At 33.8% G+C, this 14,673-nt stretch overlaps 1 protein-coding gene across 1 annotated transcript; it reads left to right on the top strand.

Moving 5' to 3' along the window:
- Nucleotides 1–1,735: 1,735 nt before the first annotated feature.
- LOC132757573 (annexin A7-like) lies at nucleotides 1,736–12,796 on the top strand. Its single transcript, XM_060748890.1, has 9 exons — nucleotides 1,736–1,903; nucleotides 4,068–4,149; nucleotides 4,711–4,805; nucleotides 5,646–5,759; nucleotides 6,786–6,876; nucleotides 7,220–7,368; nucleotides 10,574–10,751; nucleotides 11,386–11,498; nucleotides 12,132–12,796. Exons 1-9 carry the CDS (start codon nucleotides 1,889–1,891, stop codon nucleotides 12,255–12,257), a joined length of 963 nt encoding a protein of 320 aa, XP_060604873.1. The 5' UTR covers nucleotides 1,736–1,888; the 3' UTR covers nucleotides 12,258–12,796.
- Nucleotides 12,797–14,673: the final 1,877 nt, after the last annotated feature.

The raw sequence follows: 14,673 nt of genomic DNA, 5'->3' as shown, positions 1-14,673 counted from the left end.
CTAAAGGACATTTCATTTACATCGGTACAATTAACGTATCAATTTTGGAAACAACACTCCTTCCATTCACCGAAGATTATATTTTGGCATTGGTTATAAGATTCCAAATAAGTTTGCAACCAAATACGCTTGAACAAAATATTTTTGTGTATTGAAACTTTATTTAGAACATGCAAATTAAAACATTTTCACAAGATTGACAGAAATATATTTTGTCTTGTTTGATGAAATTAAAAAAAACAACTTACAGATGCGAATAAATGAGCATAAATATTGCTCTTGATTCTCAATTGCCAGATCTCAAAATATGTACAATAATGCAGTTTATAACTTCAAGAAGTTCGTCAAATCAGAAGACGGGAAGCTGAAACCTAAATCCAAGTGTGTCATAAACATTACTTGAGTCATGGGCATATTAAAAAATTTAAAAAAAAACATATAATTTGTAAACCCAATTACCTGAAGAAAATACGTGCGAGTGTTGTAAACATTCATGTCTCGGTACCCATTTTGTTCAATTAAGGTTGCAAGCATTTGTCTCGCTTGAACTAAGTGTGCAAGCACCTCACGTCCTGCCCCTTGCCTCTGAAGCAATGAAAACAACAATACAATATGAAAATTGCAGGAGCTGTTTGAATGAGTCTGTTCATGAGAGATAATGTAAAAGTGAAACATGCCCCACCCCGCCCCCTCTAGAACTGGCTCGGAATGATTCCAGAGGACCAGAAAAAAAATAATGCTGATGTGAAGTATGAGGCAACATTAAACAGTGTTCAGCCACACGTCACTTAACTTGACACCTGCTATAATGAAGTAAATTTATAGACAAAACTTTTCATCGAACTTGAATATTGTCAAGGCAATTTTCTAATACAAGAAATTGAATTAGATGAAGTCGACACTTGTCACTTTCATTTCTATATTCTGTTTGGTTGACTTTCAGTCACACCGGCACTTTAAAGAACATCCGGTGACTTTCCGGATTTACTTGTGGAAGAAGGTCTAAGGTGTCCCTCCGTGCACGAACGGGCGCCTAAGTAGAACCAGCGACGTTCCGTATATCTCACATGAATGATTTCAAAGTAAAAGAAAACCAACAACACACACATACACATGTACACACGCAGATTCTGATATGTAATTTTATATGTTTTATCTACTTTTTTAAATTATTGATATCTTAACCCACATATGTTCGGCGCGTTGATTGGCAACTACCCCCACCCCACCCCCTTTACTCACTCTATAACCCCACCCCCTTTACTCACTCTATAACCCCATCCCCTACCTCTACTGCAGTATTTTTCGTTTGGAATATGTTTTAATTTTTTATATATGCTTTTCATGCTTTTCATTCTATTTCCTTCATACCCCGCAAAAAATGATACATACATATAATTATTTGGTAAAGGTATACAACTCGCCTCTCAGCACTTATCTAAATTTGAATTCCATAACACCAACATTTTTTCATCAAATTCCAATACGGAAGGGAATTGATTACTCTTAAAGGGAATAAAGCTGCCATGAAATGTATTAATTAGTGAAATAAAGAAGTTGCAGCAAAATTACGTTAAAAGATGGTATGAAACAAACAACAAAGTTAACTAATTGAACTTATTGTTGTTAAAGCTACTGATACGCCCCTTAATTATACCCATTGTAGTTTTCAGATAACAGTCGATCAATAATTTGTGTACATGTATTACTATATATAACAGCGGAAATAGTGGACATAGCCGATTGATGATTCAGTCTAAATATAAACCATTTCACAGCAAGTCGGCTCGATACACATTACATGTATCATTTCTTGCTGAAGCATATGTACACAGAAAGTTTAATATTTATATTACATTAAATACAGCTTATACATACGGAATATAAAATGGCCGCCGTAAAGGTAAGATTTAAATTATTATAAAATGTATTGTAGAATACGGAATTATATTAGGTAAATGTTAGAATGTGCAAAAAACTCATGGTGCAAGTGTATAAATATGGATATATCAGGATATATAGTATGATTAATAGGCGGTGTACGTGCCGAATTTTATCAATCTATTTAAACACGGTAGTTTACAAGTTAATAAAGATATGTAAAAAAACATCTGTCTGACCACTGTAAATAATCTTGAATGTGAGTGAGTAATTATTTTTAAAGAAGTAAACCAGGTAGGCATACGACAGTGGTCTTGGTTTTCCTTGATAATGCATCAATATCAGATAGGTTGCAGAATGCATGATCTGCCATAAGGATATGAGATCATATGACATTCTTTAAATTTTCGTATAACTTTCTCAACAACTGCGTAAAAGAAACCCTAAAATTAACCAAAGTCATGCAATTTTCTCTATATTGTCACTATAATAAGTAACTCTTCTGCCCCCGGAATCGTTCGTTCAAAGACGTTTCCTGGAGTTGGTATATTTTTGTATGAACATTTAAACTAGGCGCAAATAATTTTCTTAAACTTTGCATGATTAAAGAGAATTATAACTTAAACGAATGGATGGAAAATGTATAGTTTGAAAATATGATTGACAACCATTTTCAATTTTAAAACTCCAATTACTGATGTACAATGATAATCAAATCCAATTTTTCAGGCATACATTTTGTACTTTCGGTTAACTGTAATCATATAAATAATGTACTTCTTTTATATTCTCTTGTACTAAAATGTTTACTTTTATATCAACAAATTTTTTTTACTAGGTGGATTTTTACACGATTTATTGGAATAAACTAAGTCAATAGCTTAGTATAGCAGCATTTTCGTTCCTTAGCTTACTGAACGTCGATGGTTCTACTCAGGTGCCTGTTCGTGCCTATAATAATGCACGGAGGGGCACCTAAGGTCTTCCTCCACCAGTAAAGCTGGAACGTCGCCATATGGTCTATTATTACACACCCATGCCGATTTTGCGACTCCGTAAATATGGTATTGCACGGCCGTGCATATATTTTGACGTGACGTCATTAGCGTTATACAAACATAGTGTAAAGACGCGCTAAATGTTAGCGTTATACTATAGGCGCGTCAATGAAAAATGACTCTTATTTCACTTTAAACGGTCTTTATTTTGGGTATGTGATAAATAGAATATTAAATTCGTGTAAGTTCATTACTAAATTTATTGCACTCGTTGGATCAAATAATATTATGCTCGCCAGAGGCTCGCATAATATAATTTTATTCAACTCGTGCAATAAATTCAGTATTGAACTTACACTCATTCAATATCCTCTATTTATGTGTCAGTGTGACGTAAAACCCAATTAAGCAAACAAATAAACATGTTAATGTTTCTTAGCCTTATAGTAGGTTAAGTTAGTCTGCTCTGTGTATGACTTTATTCTTACTTTTGTGGTCAAGGCCTTTCCATCAGATGGAGATCATGCAACATTTGTCATATCTGATATTAATGCATTATCAAATGGAATTTCTTACGTCAGAATCTATTATAATACAAAAATGCATAAATAAAGATTTTTCGAAAATTTTCAAAATATAGTTCATCAACTGTTATTGTATCGTTTGAATAAGATCAAAATGGTTACTGATAAAATGGATTCTTCCCTTCACAAAAAAATAGATTCTAAGGTCTTGGTGATGTAGGGTTATCGTATTGTTAAAAAGGCCTGTACTTGTTGAAATATACGACTGCCATAAAGTATAGTAGTATGAACACTATTGATAAGTAGAGCAAAAAAAGAACATATGTTTAATAATTATATATGAAATACGAGTATGTCAATATTGAATAGTTTTTTTTTATGAGAAGGGGGCATATCCTACGTGTGTATTTCTTATGAGCGTTTTTGAACTCATTAGTATTTCCTGCTTTTCTCTTCATTTTTTTATCACCAAGCTTGTTATCCAATTCCTTGTAATGAATATGTACACTTTTCATTTTCACAAGGAAGTGGAGATGAAAACCTTTTTTGTGCACACGTGTGTAATAGTTTGAAATTTAACAACATTTAAACAGTAGAGGATTCATAAACTGTAAACCATTAGCCTTAAGGTAATAGTCATTTTAATGTTTTGTTAACTTTTTAGTTTCAGGGAACCGTTGTAGAATGTCAGCCATTCTCAGCTGAACAAGCTGCAGCCGAGCTGAGGAAGGCAATGAAAGGGCTAGGTATAGTTGATATTTTATTTTTGTTTTGTTTTCAGTTCAATGTAACATATGTCCAAGAAAAGTAAGTCCTGCCTCGATATCAAGACAATGCCCGCCTTTTCAGTCGCTAATTTAGACTTTCCAGATACAGGATTGGCAAGGTAATATTCACCAACCATGCCTGTTATTTAAGTTTTTGCTACTTCATATTTATTCGATTGAGAGACCTTGCCACGTGTATTGCTAAAATGGCTAGTTTTTATACATTCTAATATTAAAGATCCCACCTACCCCACCTTAGTTGCCTAGTATGATTACAGATAAGACATGTAAATCTCTTTGGAATGGCTGAAAGTATGTACTAGTGTGTGGGACAGAGCGACAATCTTTGCAAGTCTCAAGAGAATTTACCATGTGAAAATATTGTAATTAAAGCTTTTGCATTCACACAAGCCAATAGTTGCACATTTTTTCAGGACACCTTATCTTTCTAGTTTCAAGTCAAACATTGGTCATTGTTGGATCGATGAAGTGTTTGAACTAAAATTATTCAATATAGAAATTCTTATTTTACTGTTACAGGAACAGACGAAGCAAAAATAATTGACGTGCTGGCTAAGCATACCAATAAGCAAAGGCAAGAGATTGCGCTCACATTTAAAACACAATACGGAAAGGTATACGTCCTGTTTACTTTAAATTGTGTCAAAACTTGTGGAAATCCTGTTCTATTTTCAATTGTTATTTGATTGTTATCGTCTCAATGGTCACACGTTTCCCAAATATTTAGAGCTCAATGCTTTAAGTGTGATATTGAAAGACAATAGTATTGTCCCTCAAGGGATTGGACATTATCTGGAGGTAGAAAGATATATATTCCATATGTACTCACGTTGTATTGATTGATGTAGAGATGATTAATAATTTTATATTAGACATAACTTTACTTACTGTATTGCCCTATTACTTTGCTTGTGTTTCGTTATATATTGAGAGTCGCTAAATGTAGAGGAGAGATCAAATAAGATGTTAAATACTGGTAATGAAAATGACACATTCTCCGTCGTAACTGCACGCTTAAAGGTACATTATGCCACAGAAACAATTAATTTTTTACTTCTTTTGAAAGGGCGATATTAATTTAATAACGTTTTGATTATGGTTTTAGATGTTTGATGCTTGTTATTTGAAGAAATTAACGCTAATTATGGAAAAAATCTAAAGTAGCAGAATGTAGACAAAGAAGTATTTTGACTTCCATACAAAAGACTGCATCACTATTAATGTACTAATTTATCAACAAACAATAGAAGGAAAAGATGGTTAAGATAATTGACAAATGAGTAACGTTTTGGAAGTTATACAAGTACATGTATCCAAGAAATTAAAAGCATTTGAACACATGAAAAAAAGCATTTCTGGGTCAAAATGGGCCTTTAAGTAGATTACAATCAATATGTTGAAGTAAAAACGTATGAAGTTGAAAGACGCTTAAATACGCTTTCCTGTTTTATTAGGAATTAAAGGCAGAACTGAAATCTGAATTAGGTGGCAAGTTCGAGGATGTTGTGATCGCACTGCTAGAAACTCCAACTAATTACGACGCAATGGAACTTAAAAAAGCAGTCAAGGTAACGATTCATCAAGGTCCGATAAACACATCTGACTTGCAAGATAGATTAACAAACCTCATATATATTGTATCAGATGAAATTTATGAATATTTTATATCCGGTATACATAAGGATATCACGTTTAACCTCGTACTCGCTTGACGGGGTACTTGACATTTGATCTTTATTTTTATTTTAACCGAAAAATTTTGGAGAACCACTAAACAGTTTCATGCACCATTTGATATTAAATCAAACATAACATGACATATACCTTCTGATTACAAAATATGCAAAGAAACTATTGTAATAGAGGCTAATAAAATCAGTTTCTTAAATCAAGTTTCTTGTCGAAAGATCTTTTGAAATATTTTGTTTACATAAATGATAAAAATAAGATTACATGCAATTCACCTTTGAGTCTCTTTTAAAGTTAAGATACATATGGGATGTTAAGTATTGACTGAGCTACAGATTATTATTAACTTAAATATAGCTGGGTTTTTTCTTAAACAGCCGAATTTTAAACATCTCACGAATATTTGAAGCGGTGTTTGAGAAAAACTGCATGTTTGCTTCTAAAACGTGAAATACGATAACTTAAAGCAGCACGCCTTCAGATTCATGGTAATTTCTATGAAAATTTTAAAATGTTTTTAACAGGATAATATTGTGAAGTTTCCTAAAGAATGCAATATACACATTATCAATGGCACTTACAACTCGTGTAAATTACCTTAAAGAGGTCAAAATATGCAAAAATAGCCCTTACTGCGTTAGTAACTCAGTATAAATATAGTTATAAATACTAAAATGTCGGTCATTAATCGCACATAACTTGTAAATTGTTACTAGAATTTGAATCGTTATACTTTTCCTCAAATCTTAGTACATTTTTCCAGGTTTGATTTTATCGAAATATTTATACTCATCTAGAGGCGTGCAGCTTTAATACTAATATAAAGTGATAATCATTTCTTGTTGAATTTTAAATTAATATTTTGTTACATATTTTATATTTGTATGTTCGTATTTTGTATTTAGGGTTTAGGTACAGACGAAGGTACACTTATAGAAATTCTTTGCTCAAGATCAAATGCGGAAATTTCAGAAATCAAAGCAGCATATAAAAAATGTGAGTTATTTACCAACCCAAGTTCCTTTAGTAGCTCTTCTGATGTTTTTAATAAAATCAAATAAGACAAAACAGCTAAAACAGATAAATGTTTACGAGAGTAGACTCAAATTTGACATTGATATATTAACATTAAATGCGCCATTAAGTAGTTTTATATTGAAACTTAATATTTGAATGTTGAGATATGTACGAATGTTCCAGGTAACTAATTGTAGTCAGTCAGAATATGTTCGTTGCAGCTGTTATTATTTTATATGATTTGTGTAAAGTTATTTAAAAGTAAGCGCAACGAAGGTATTTCTGAGTCTATGTTTTTTAAGAAGCATATTTCTTATTAAAGTGTTCAAAAGTGACCTTGAAAAAGACATCATGAGCGATACGAGCGGACACTTCAAACGTTTACTAGTATCACAGCTGTCAGCTAACAGAGATGAAAATTTGACCGTGGACCAAGCAAAGGCAGATGCTGAGGCAAAAGAACTTTTTGATGTATGTGTTCAATATACCATCTGATTTGAGCCGCTTCATTACAAAACCAACATAATGGGTTTGCGACCAACATGGACCCAGACCAGCCCGCGCATCCGCACAGTCTGATCAGGATCCATGCTGTTCGCTTATCAACTCTATTACAATTGGGTAAACTGACAGCGAACAGCATGGATCCTGATCAGACTGCAGGCTGGTCTGGATCAATGCTGGTCGCAATCCCAATATGTTGGTTTTGTCGTGACGCGGCTCATTTTTTTGTCTTTAACAGTATTCTCAGAAACTATTGGACTGATTATTTTAAAGTCATACAAATATCTTCAATATCTAGTCTGATTTGTTTGTACAAGTAACTGAAGCGTATTTATCATAAATTTTCGTTCTATTTTGATTATTCCTGCAAATCTATTGTACAGAATATGTTCATGTATGTTATGCTACATAGTTGTGCGTCTGTCTGTGCGTAGATAATTCCTTTCCACAGAAAGAAACTTAAGAAGGATTCCATTTATTGTATTAATAATTTGCATTTAAAATATATTTAATCACATGTTAAGAGTTATGCTCCATTTTAGGAAATTTTTGGTTTCTGCAGGACTTCAGTGGTTGTGATTGTGTTAGTCTGTTTTAAAGATTGCTTTTCTCAATGAGAGAGTTATGTCCCTGTTTAGCACATTTTCTGTGAAATTGATGTTTACGCAGGATATTTTTTTGAAGGATTTCAGTGATTGAGTTTATATTTGGCAAAAAAGTATGATATATAAAACACAGGTCAAGTTCAATTTTCGCTGCAATCAAATCGTTAATGAGTGAGTTTTGCCCAAATATTGCTTTCTGCAGTATAACCATAAAAGGATTTCAGTGATCTTATTTATGCATGTACTTGGCATGTGAGTATTTTATATCAAAACACTGCAACTTATATTTGGCATGTAAAGTATATTATATCAAGAACATATCATTGATAAAGTTATGTGCTTTTTATACCCCCGCACAACAAAGTTGTAAGGGGGGTATACTTGAATCAGCTTGTCCGTCCGTCCGTCCGTCCGGCCGTCCGTCCGGCTGTCCGTCGGTTTTTTCTTGTCCGCCCAATAACTTAAGATTCCTTAGACCCACAGTCTTCATATTTGGCATGGAGGTTAGTCATGATCAGTAGATGACCCCTTTTGACTTTGAGGTCACCAGGTCAAAGGTCAAGGTCACAGGGACTTTGACTTCAAAAAGTTTGTCCGCCCTATAACTTCAGATTCCTTTGACCCACAGTCTTCATATTTGGCATGGAGGTTAGTCATGATAAGTAGATGACCCCTATTGATTTTGAGGTCACCAGGTCAAAGGTCAAGGTCACAGGGGCCTTGACTCCAAAAAGCTTGTCCGCCCAATAACTTAAGATTCGTTTGACCCACAGTCTTCATATTTGGAATGGAAGTTAGTCATGATTAGTAGATGACCCCTATTGATTTTGAGGTCACCAGGTCAAAGGTCAAGGTCACAGGGACTTTGACTTCAAAAAGTTTGTCTGCCCAATAACTTTAGATTCCTTTGACCCACAGTCTTCATTTTTGGCATGGAGGTTAGTCATGATCAGTAGATGACCCCTATTGACTTTGAGGTCACCAGGTCAAAGGTCAAGGTCACAGGGGCCTTGACTTCAAAAAGCTTGTCCGCCCTATAACTTAAGATTCCTTTGACCCATAGTCTTCATATTTGGCATGGAAGTTAGTCATGATAAGTAGATGACCCCTATTGATTTTGAGGTCACCAGGTCAAAGGTCAAGGTCACAGGGGCCTTGACTCCAAAAAGCTTGTCCGCCCAATAACTTAAGATTCCTTTGACCCACAGTCTTCATATTTGGAATGGAAGTTAGTCATGATTAGTAGATGACCCCTATTGATTTTGAGGTCACCAGGTCAAAGGTCAAGGTCACAGGGACTTTGACTTCAAAAAGTTTGTCTGCCCAATAACTTTAGATTCCTTTGACCCACAGTCTTCATATTTGGCATGGATGTTGATCATGATTAGTAGATGACCCCTTTTGATTTTGAGGTCACTGGGTCAAAGGTCAAGGTCATAGGGACTTTGACTTCAAAAAGTTTGTCCACCCATTAACTTAAGATTCCTTTGACCCACAGTCTTCATATTTGGCATGGATGTTGATCATGATTAGTAGATGACCCCTTTTGATTTTGAGGTCACTGGGTCAAAGGTCAAGGTCATAGGGACTTTGACTTCAAAAAGTTTGTCCACCCATTAACTTAAGATTCCTTTGACCCACAGTCTTCATATTTGGCATGGATGTTGATCATGACTATAATGTGACCCCTATTGATTTTGAGGTCACTGGGTCAAAGGTCAAGGTCACAGGGACCTTGACAAATAAAAGCTAATCTTCTCAATTGTTAAAGAATGTCTTGTCCGCAATGTATTGATTTTGACAATTTCACATTTGAAGCATGTACAATACATAACTTAGCAATGCACTGGCTTAGTAACCTCAGATTTGGCAGGGAGGTTGTCCTTGAGCTCTAAATGGCCACTGTTGATTCTGACAAAGTGGTATGCGGGGTATTCAAGCCATGATAGTGGCAGTTCTAGTTTAAACAATGGTGAGAATAAAATCACGTAAGTTCAATGATCTACTGTGTTGTATTTTTTCTTGTCTTAAAAGCATATTTTTCATAATTGCCCCGTCTCATTGGATATCTAGTTATTTAGTAAGATATTATGAGTTTTTGCCATACTTTTCTTCCTTAAACCTTTGTGTTTGTTTGTAAACCTTTTCAAAATAAAACAAGGGGGGCTAGCCAGTTATTTATGGTGGCTATTGAATAACATGATTATAGTCATTATACACATTTCAAGGACAAAAGCTTGCTCGAATTTCATCATTTTTATCTCTTAGATCTCCCGGTTTATTGTGAATCTCCTTGCTTGATGGCTTGATGGTTTCTAAAAAACTGCACCTGTTAACTTGTTTTACAAAAAGATATTGATCTTACCAGTTCATTTATTAGAACTTTAAACTTAGTTTAAGTTTATCTTTTTAATGAAAATGTATACGTGTAAATTTCTTACACGTTAGAGTAGATCGGTATTTTATCATTTATAATGAAGTTAACGTATTAGAGACTTTCACATAGCGTTGCTTAATAACAATAGATGGCCATTATAAAACAGAAACACACGCTCTTTCATTTTCAGGCAGGTGCTAACAAGATTGGAACTGATGAATCAACTTTTAACAGAATCTTATCCCTGCGTAGTTACCCCCAGCTTGTGGCAACATTTGACTCGTACAGACGGCAATATGGGAAGGAAATTGAGGCTGTCATAAAGGCGGAAACCAGTGGATATTTGGAGGACGGATATCTTGCAATTGGTATTATACATTCTAGATAAAAACGCATTTTTGTGGTAGGGGTACGTCAAACCAACACTTTAAAGGTCATATGGCGACTTTCCAGTCCAGCTTTACTAGTAGTGGGGGAAGATCTCAGGAATATGAACGGCCATCTGAGTAAAACTACCGACGTTCTGTAAGCTAGCTGTACAGCTTCATGAAAGAATGCCTGAAAGAATCTAAAGTCCCTCGTCTCAATGGATACAATTGAACTCTGTTGAGCAGATGTTACCCTTATAATAAACGCACGGATAAAATTTCAGTATTAAATTCCCCTATCTTCATGTTGTTTCAATGCAATTATGATAAGTGGAAATTCATTATTATTAATATTTCTGATCATCTTGCAATATCATATTTTGCTCTTTTATTGGATTCATTTGCTTGAAAAAAGATATGTTGAAATGATGTGATGGAATAATATTGCAGTGACATATAAATGTCATATTCCATGAATCAAATTATTCGGTAGTTTTAGGAAATGATTTTACAAGCATGTCCCATCAGTGTTCTAAAAGTCATCTGATAATGGTATTTTATCACTGGGCGATTATTGATTTCCATTATTGATGAAGAGTTGTCCATTTGGCATGAAATTCATCTTCAATTTCAGTTTCGATTGCAAAAAGTAAAACAGGGTATTTCGCAGAGAGGTTGTACAAGAGTATGAAAGGTGCAGGAACAAAAGATTCAGTACTGATCAGATGTGTTGTAACACGTTCAGAGGTACCAAAAATGAATATTCGATACGATTTTAAGTTAAAAGTATTGACATGGGTTAACACTGGTTATGTTTAAGGTTGTTCAAATGTATGTTAAATTTTGAATATTAAACGGGAAAACTGGTTTGTCTCGAACAACTGATGGTTTATTAGTGGGCAATATTAACGGCTTTACATTGTATCTTTGCACATATCAAACTAATCTAATATAAAAAGTTACAATCAAATGCATACAATGAAAGTAGCGGGTCATTTCCGTTTAATTACGTTTTTCTACAACGTAATTTTACAGACTGAACGACTAAAGTTCTTGTGTCCTGAAATTTACAATTCATGGTCGAATCTTTTGTAACTTAGCTACATTGGATCCAGACTCATACGATTGTGTTTCCAATATAATGCAATATTTCTCATAAATGCTGTTAGCTATAATGTTTCGTACATCACAAAATATTAGACTTAGTTTAAAGTTGGTAAAGTAACAAAGTTTTCTTGTCTGTCTTTTTCTTATCCTTAAGGTTAATTCCACCATTAAAATAACGACAGACTTCTTAGATTATGTGTAGAAACCATTGTAATAACTTAAAATAAAAATTTCATTTCAGTATTTATATTTGACACTTTTAAATGATTGCAGGTAGATCTGGTGCAAGTAAAGGAGGAATTTCTGAAGAAATACGGTAAAACACTAGGAAGTTTTATAAAGGGTGATTGTAGTGGCGACTATAAGAAGATGTTGCTTGCTTTGTGTAAGGAAGCCTAGACATACTTCAGTGTTCATGTTATAGCTTTATCATATTCCTTATGACCTACGGAGGTTTCATAGTCAGATTATTTGTGCTAAATATTTGCTTTAATTAAGTCTTGTCCATTTTTTTGTAAGTTTTTATTTTCCTTGATGCGAACGTTATAAGACAAAGACATTTATATAGTTACATTTTCTATACAATCAGTGAAGTTTATCTGTTAATTATCAGTTTATTTACACAGTGTTTCTATAGATAGCTTAAGTTTTACCTATCACATAGTTAAGTGTTTTTATCAATATTTGGATCAAGATTTTGAGGCTGCAGGAAGAACATCAGCAAATAACATTATCAAACTAAACAACTGTTTTCCTTGTCAATCTATTACCTTTAACTTAATAACTAATTTATATTGTTCACATGTGCTCTTTCATTAGTTGTTAACTACTTTATTTAATTGTTGTATCAAACTGTGTATTGGGACTATATTTATTTTGTCATAAATTTTGTTAACTTTTACAACATTGTATGTTATTAAACTTTCCAGAAAATTGAATGTGTTTTCATGTATTATTATGTGTTTGAACGCTAAATCTGCTGATTTTATGTAATGGACTCGTCCATATTTAAATCTGGAACAGTCAATTCGAACTTAAAGGGATTTTAATATATTGATACAAAATCTGAACTACAAACAATAAAGAGCCTTGTCAGACTACAATGTCATATACTATTGATATAGACTTTGCCACATATTCTTCCAAACATGTTGCGCAACTTTCTTGAAATACCTATCAGTTTCTGAACATGGCTAGAATTAAAGCACCAATGCAAAGGTAATCGTTTAAAGTATCACTCGACAGGCTATGAACTAAAAGTATTTTAAATAGATTTAATAGATTTTAACTAAAATTGCGTGTAACTGACCTTTGCTTCGCAGTCAAACAGCGTTACGACTAGGCTGATGCGCTTCAGGGTGTACTGTCTTATGCACTGTTTTGTAATTGACGCTTTAAATGCTAGCGTTAAGACGGCATGAAAGTGAAAAGCTCTTGTCGCCAGTTTAGACCTTAACCAGCCTGCACAATTTTAAGACCTGTCTTGAATTAACAGATCATACGATTCATTTCAACATATGTTCGTTTAAATTTTTGCATAATTTTAATCCATAAATTTAATCCTTGCAACCTTTATGATAATTGAACAAATGTGTAGGATGTAGTAATAATGAACTTTTAATTGGATAAACATACAGTTTTATATACATATATAGCTGCTGTCAATACATGAAGAAAATTCACTTTTTTTCTCTAAAATAATGCTTGCTATAATATAAATTTGTTTATATAAGATCATATAACCTGTTCAAAATCTTTATAACTTATAATATAACCTGTCAAAAATGTTTATTACTAATAAAATGATACTCTCGAAAACGCCTTTAACATGTGTTAACTTTATGTTTGTATATTAGAATCCATTTGCCGCAATGCCAAATAAATGCACGGACGTACCATGTCGCCTTTAATTACATGTAGTCAGAAATCGGTAATTGTATATGGGTATAACACGTGATCACGTGTATCATGTAAATGTTTGACACATGTGATATTATGTTTTGTTAAAATTGTGAGTCAGCACATTTGTAGAATTCCCTGCGCATCGGTAAATTGCTTTTCGGTGGTGCATTAAGGTCAGATGTCATGTCTCCTAGTTTCCGCCGCGCCTTGGTTCAAAGTGTAAGGTTCCAGACTGAAATGGTTTTTATGCTTTATGTTTACAAACCGTATAACAAGTAGAGAAACTGATAGCGAACAGCATGGATCCTGATCAGACTGCGCTGATGCGCAGGCTGGTCTGGATCCATGCTGGTCACAAACCCATTATGTTGGTTTTGTCATGACGCGGCTCATTTAATTGTAAGTTACCGAAATTCATCGTGGAATGTTGAAATTCCATAGTGCTAAAATACATAAAAACACACTCGCACAAAGTAGCATCCATAAATAAATGAAATATAATGTTATCATTGTTAAATAATATAAAAAATACACACGAGATGACCTCTGACAAATTACTAGTCAGCTCTTCGTAAGAATCTGTCAATCTGATTTTTAAACACCTGCCGAATCATCAAAGAAGTGCGGACACTCAATTGATTTCCACCTTTTTTATATTTCAGAAAAAAAACTGTTATCGTTTTTTTTTTGTCAAGAAACGATTATACATATTTAATTATTTTTCAAAAGTAAGATAAAATTGCTGGATAAATATCGTGTCAATTATTAACCGAAGGGTGGCATATTAAAATCGAACTGTCCGTCTGTCTGTCTGTCAGTCTGCCAGTCCGTCCGGCTTTATACATATAGACAGTGGTGGTCGTGCCCGCTCTGAAACTAAAAAAAATGCGTTATTTTCATTGCCTTAAGGTGA

The sequence above is a fragment of the Ruditapes philippinarum genome, unplaced genomic scaffold, assembly GCF_026571515.1.
Source record: "Ruditapes philippinarum isolate M1 unplaced genomic scaffold, ASM2657151v2 ctg13424_1_1_1_1, whole genome shotgun sequence".
NCBI classification, from domain to species: Eukaryota; Metazoa; Mollusca; class Bivalvia; order Venerida; family Veneridae; genus Ruditapes; species Ruditapes philippinarum.
This window is presented reverse-complemented; position numbering and strand designations above follow the sequence as displayed.

What these genes read in the sequence shown, in the direction of transcription:
- LOC132757573 (XM_060748890.1), top strand. An exon ending in GAAGGCAATGAAAGGGCTAG is followed by an intron (nt 4,150 to 4,710) that starts GTATAGTTGATA and finishes TTACTGTTACAG; the next exon opens with GAACAGACGAAGCAAAAATA. An exon ending in TTAAAACACAATACGGAAAG is followed by an intron (nt 4,806 to 5,645) that starts GTATACGTCCTG and finishes CTGTTTTATTAG; the next exon opens with GAATTAAAGGCAGAACTGAA.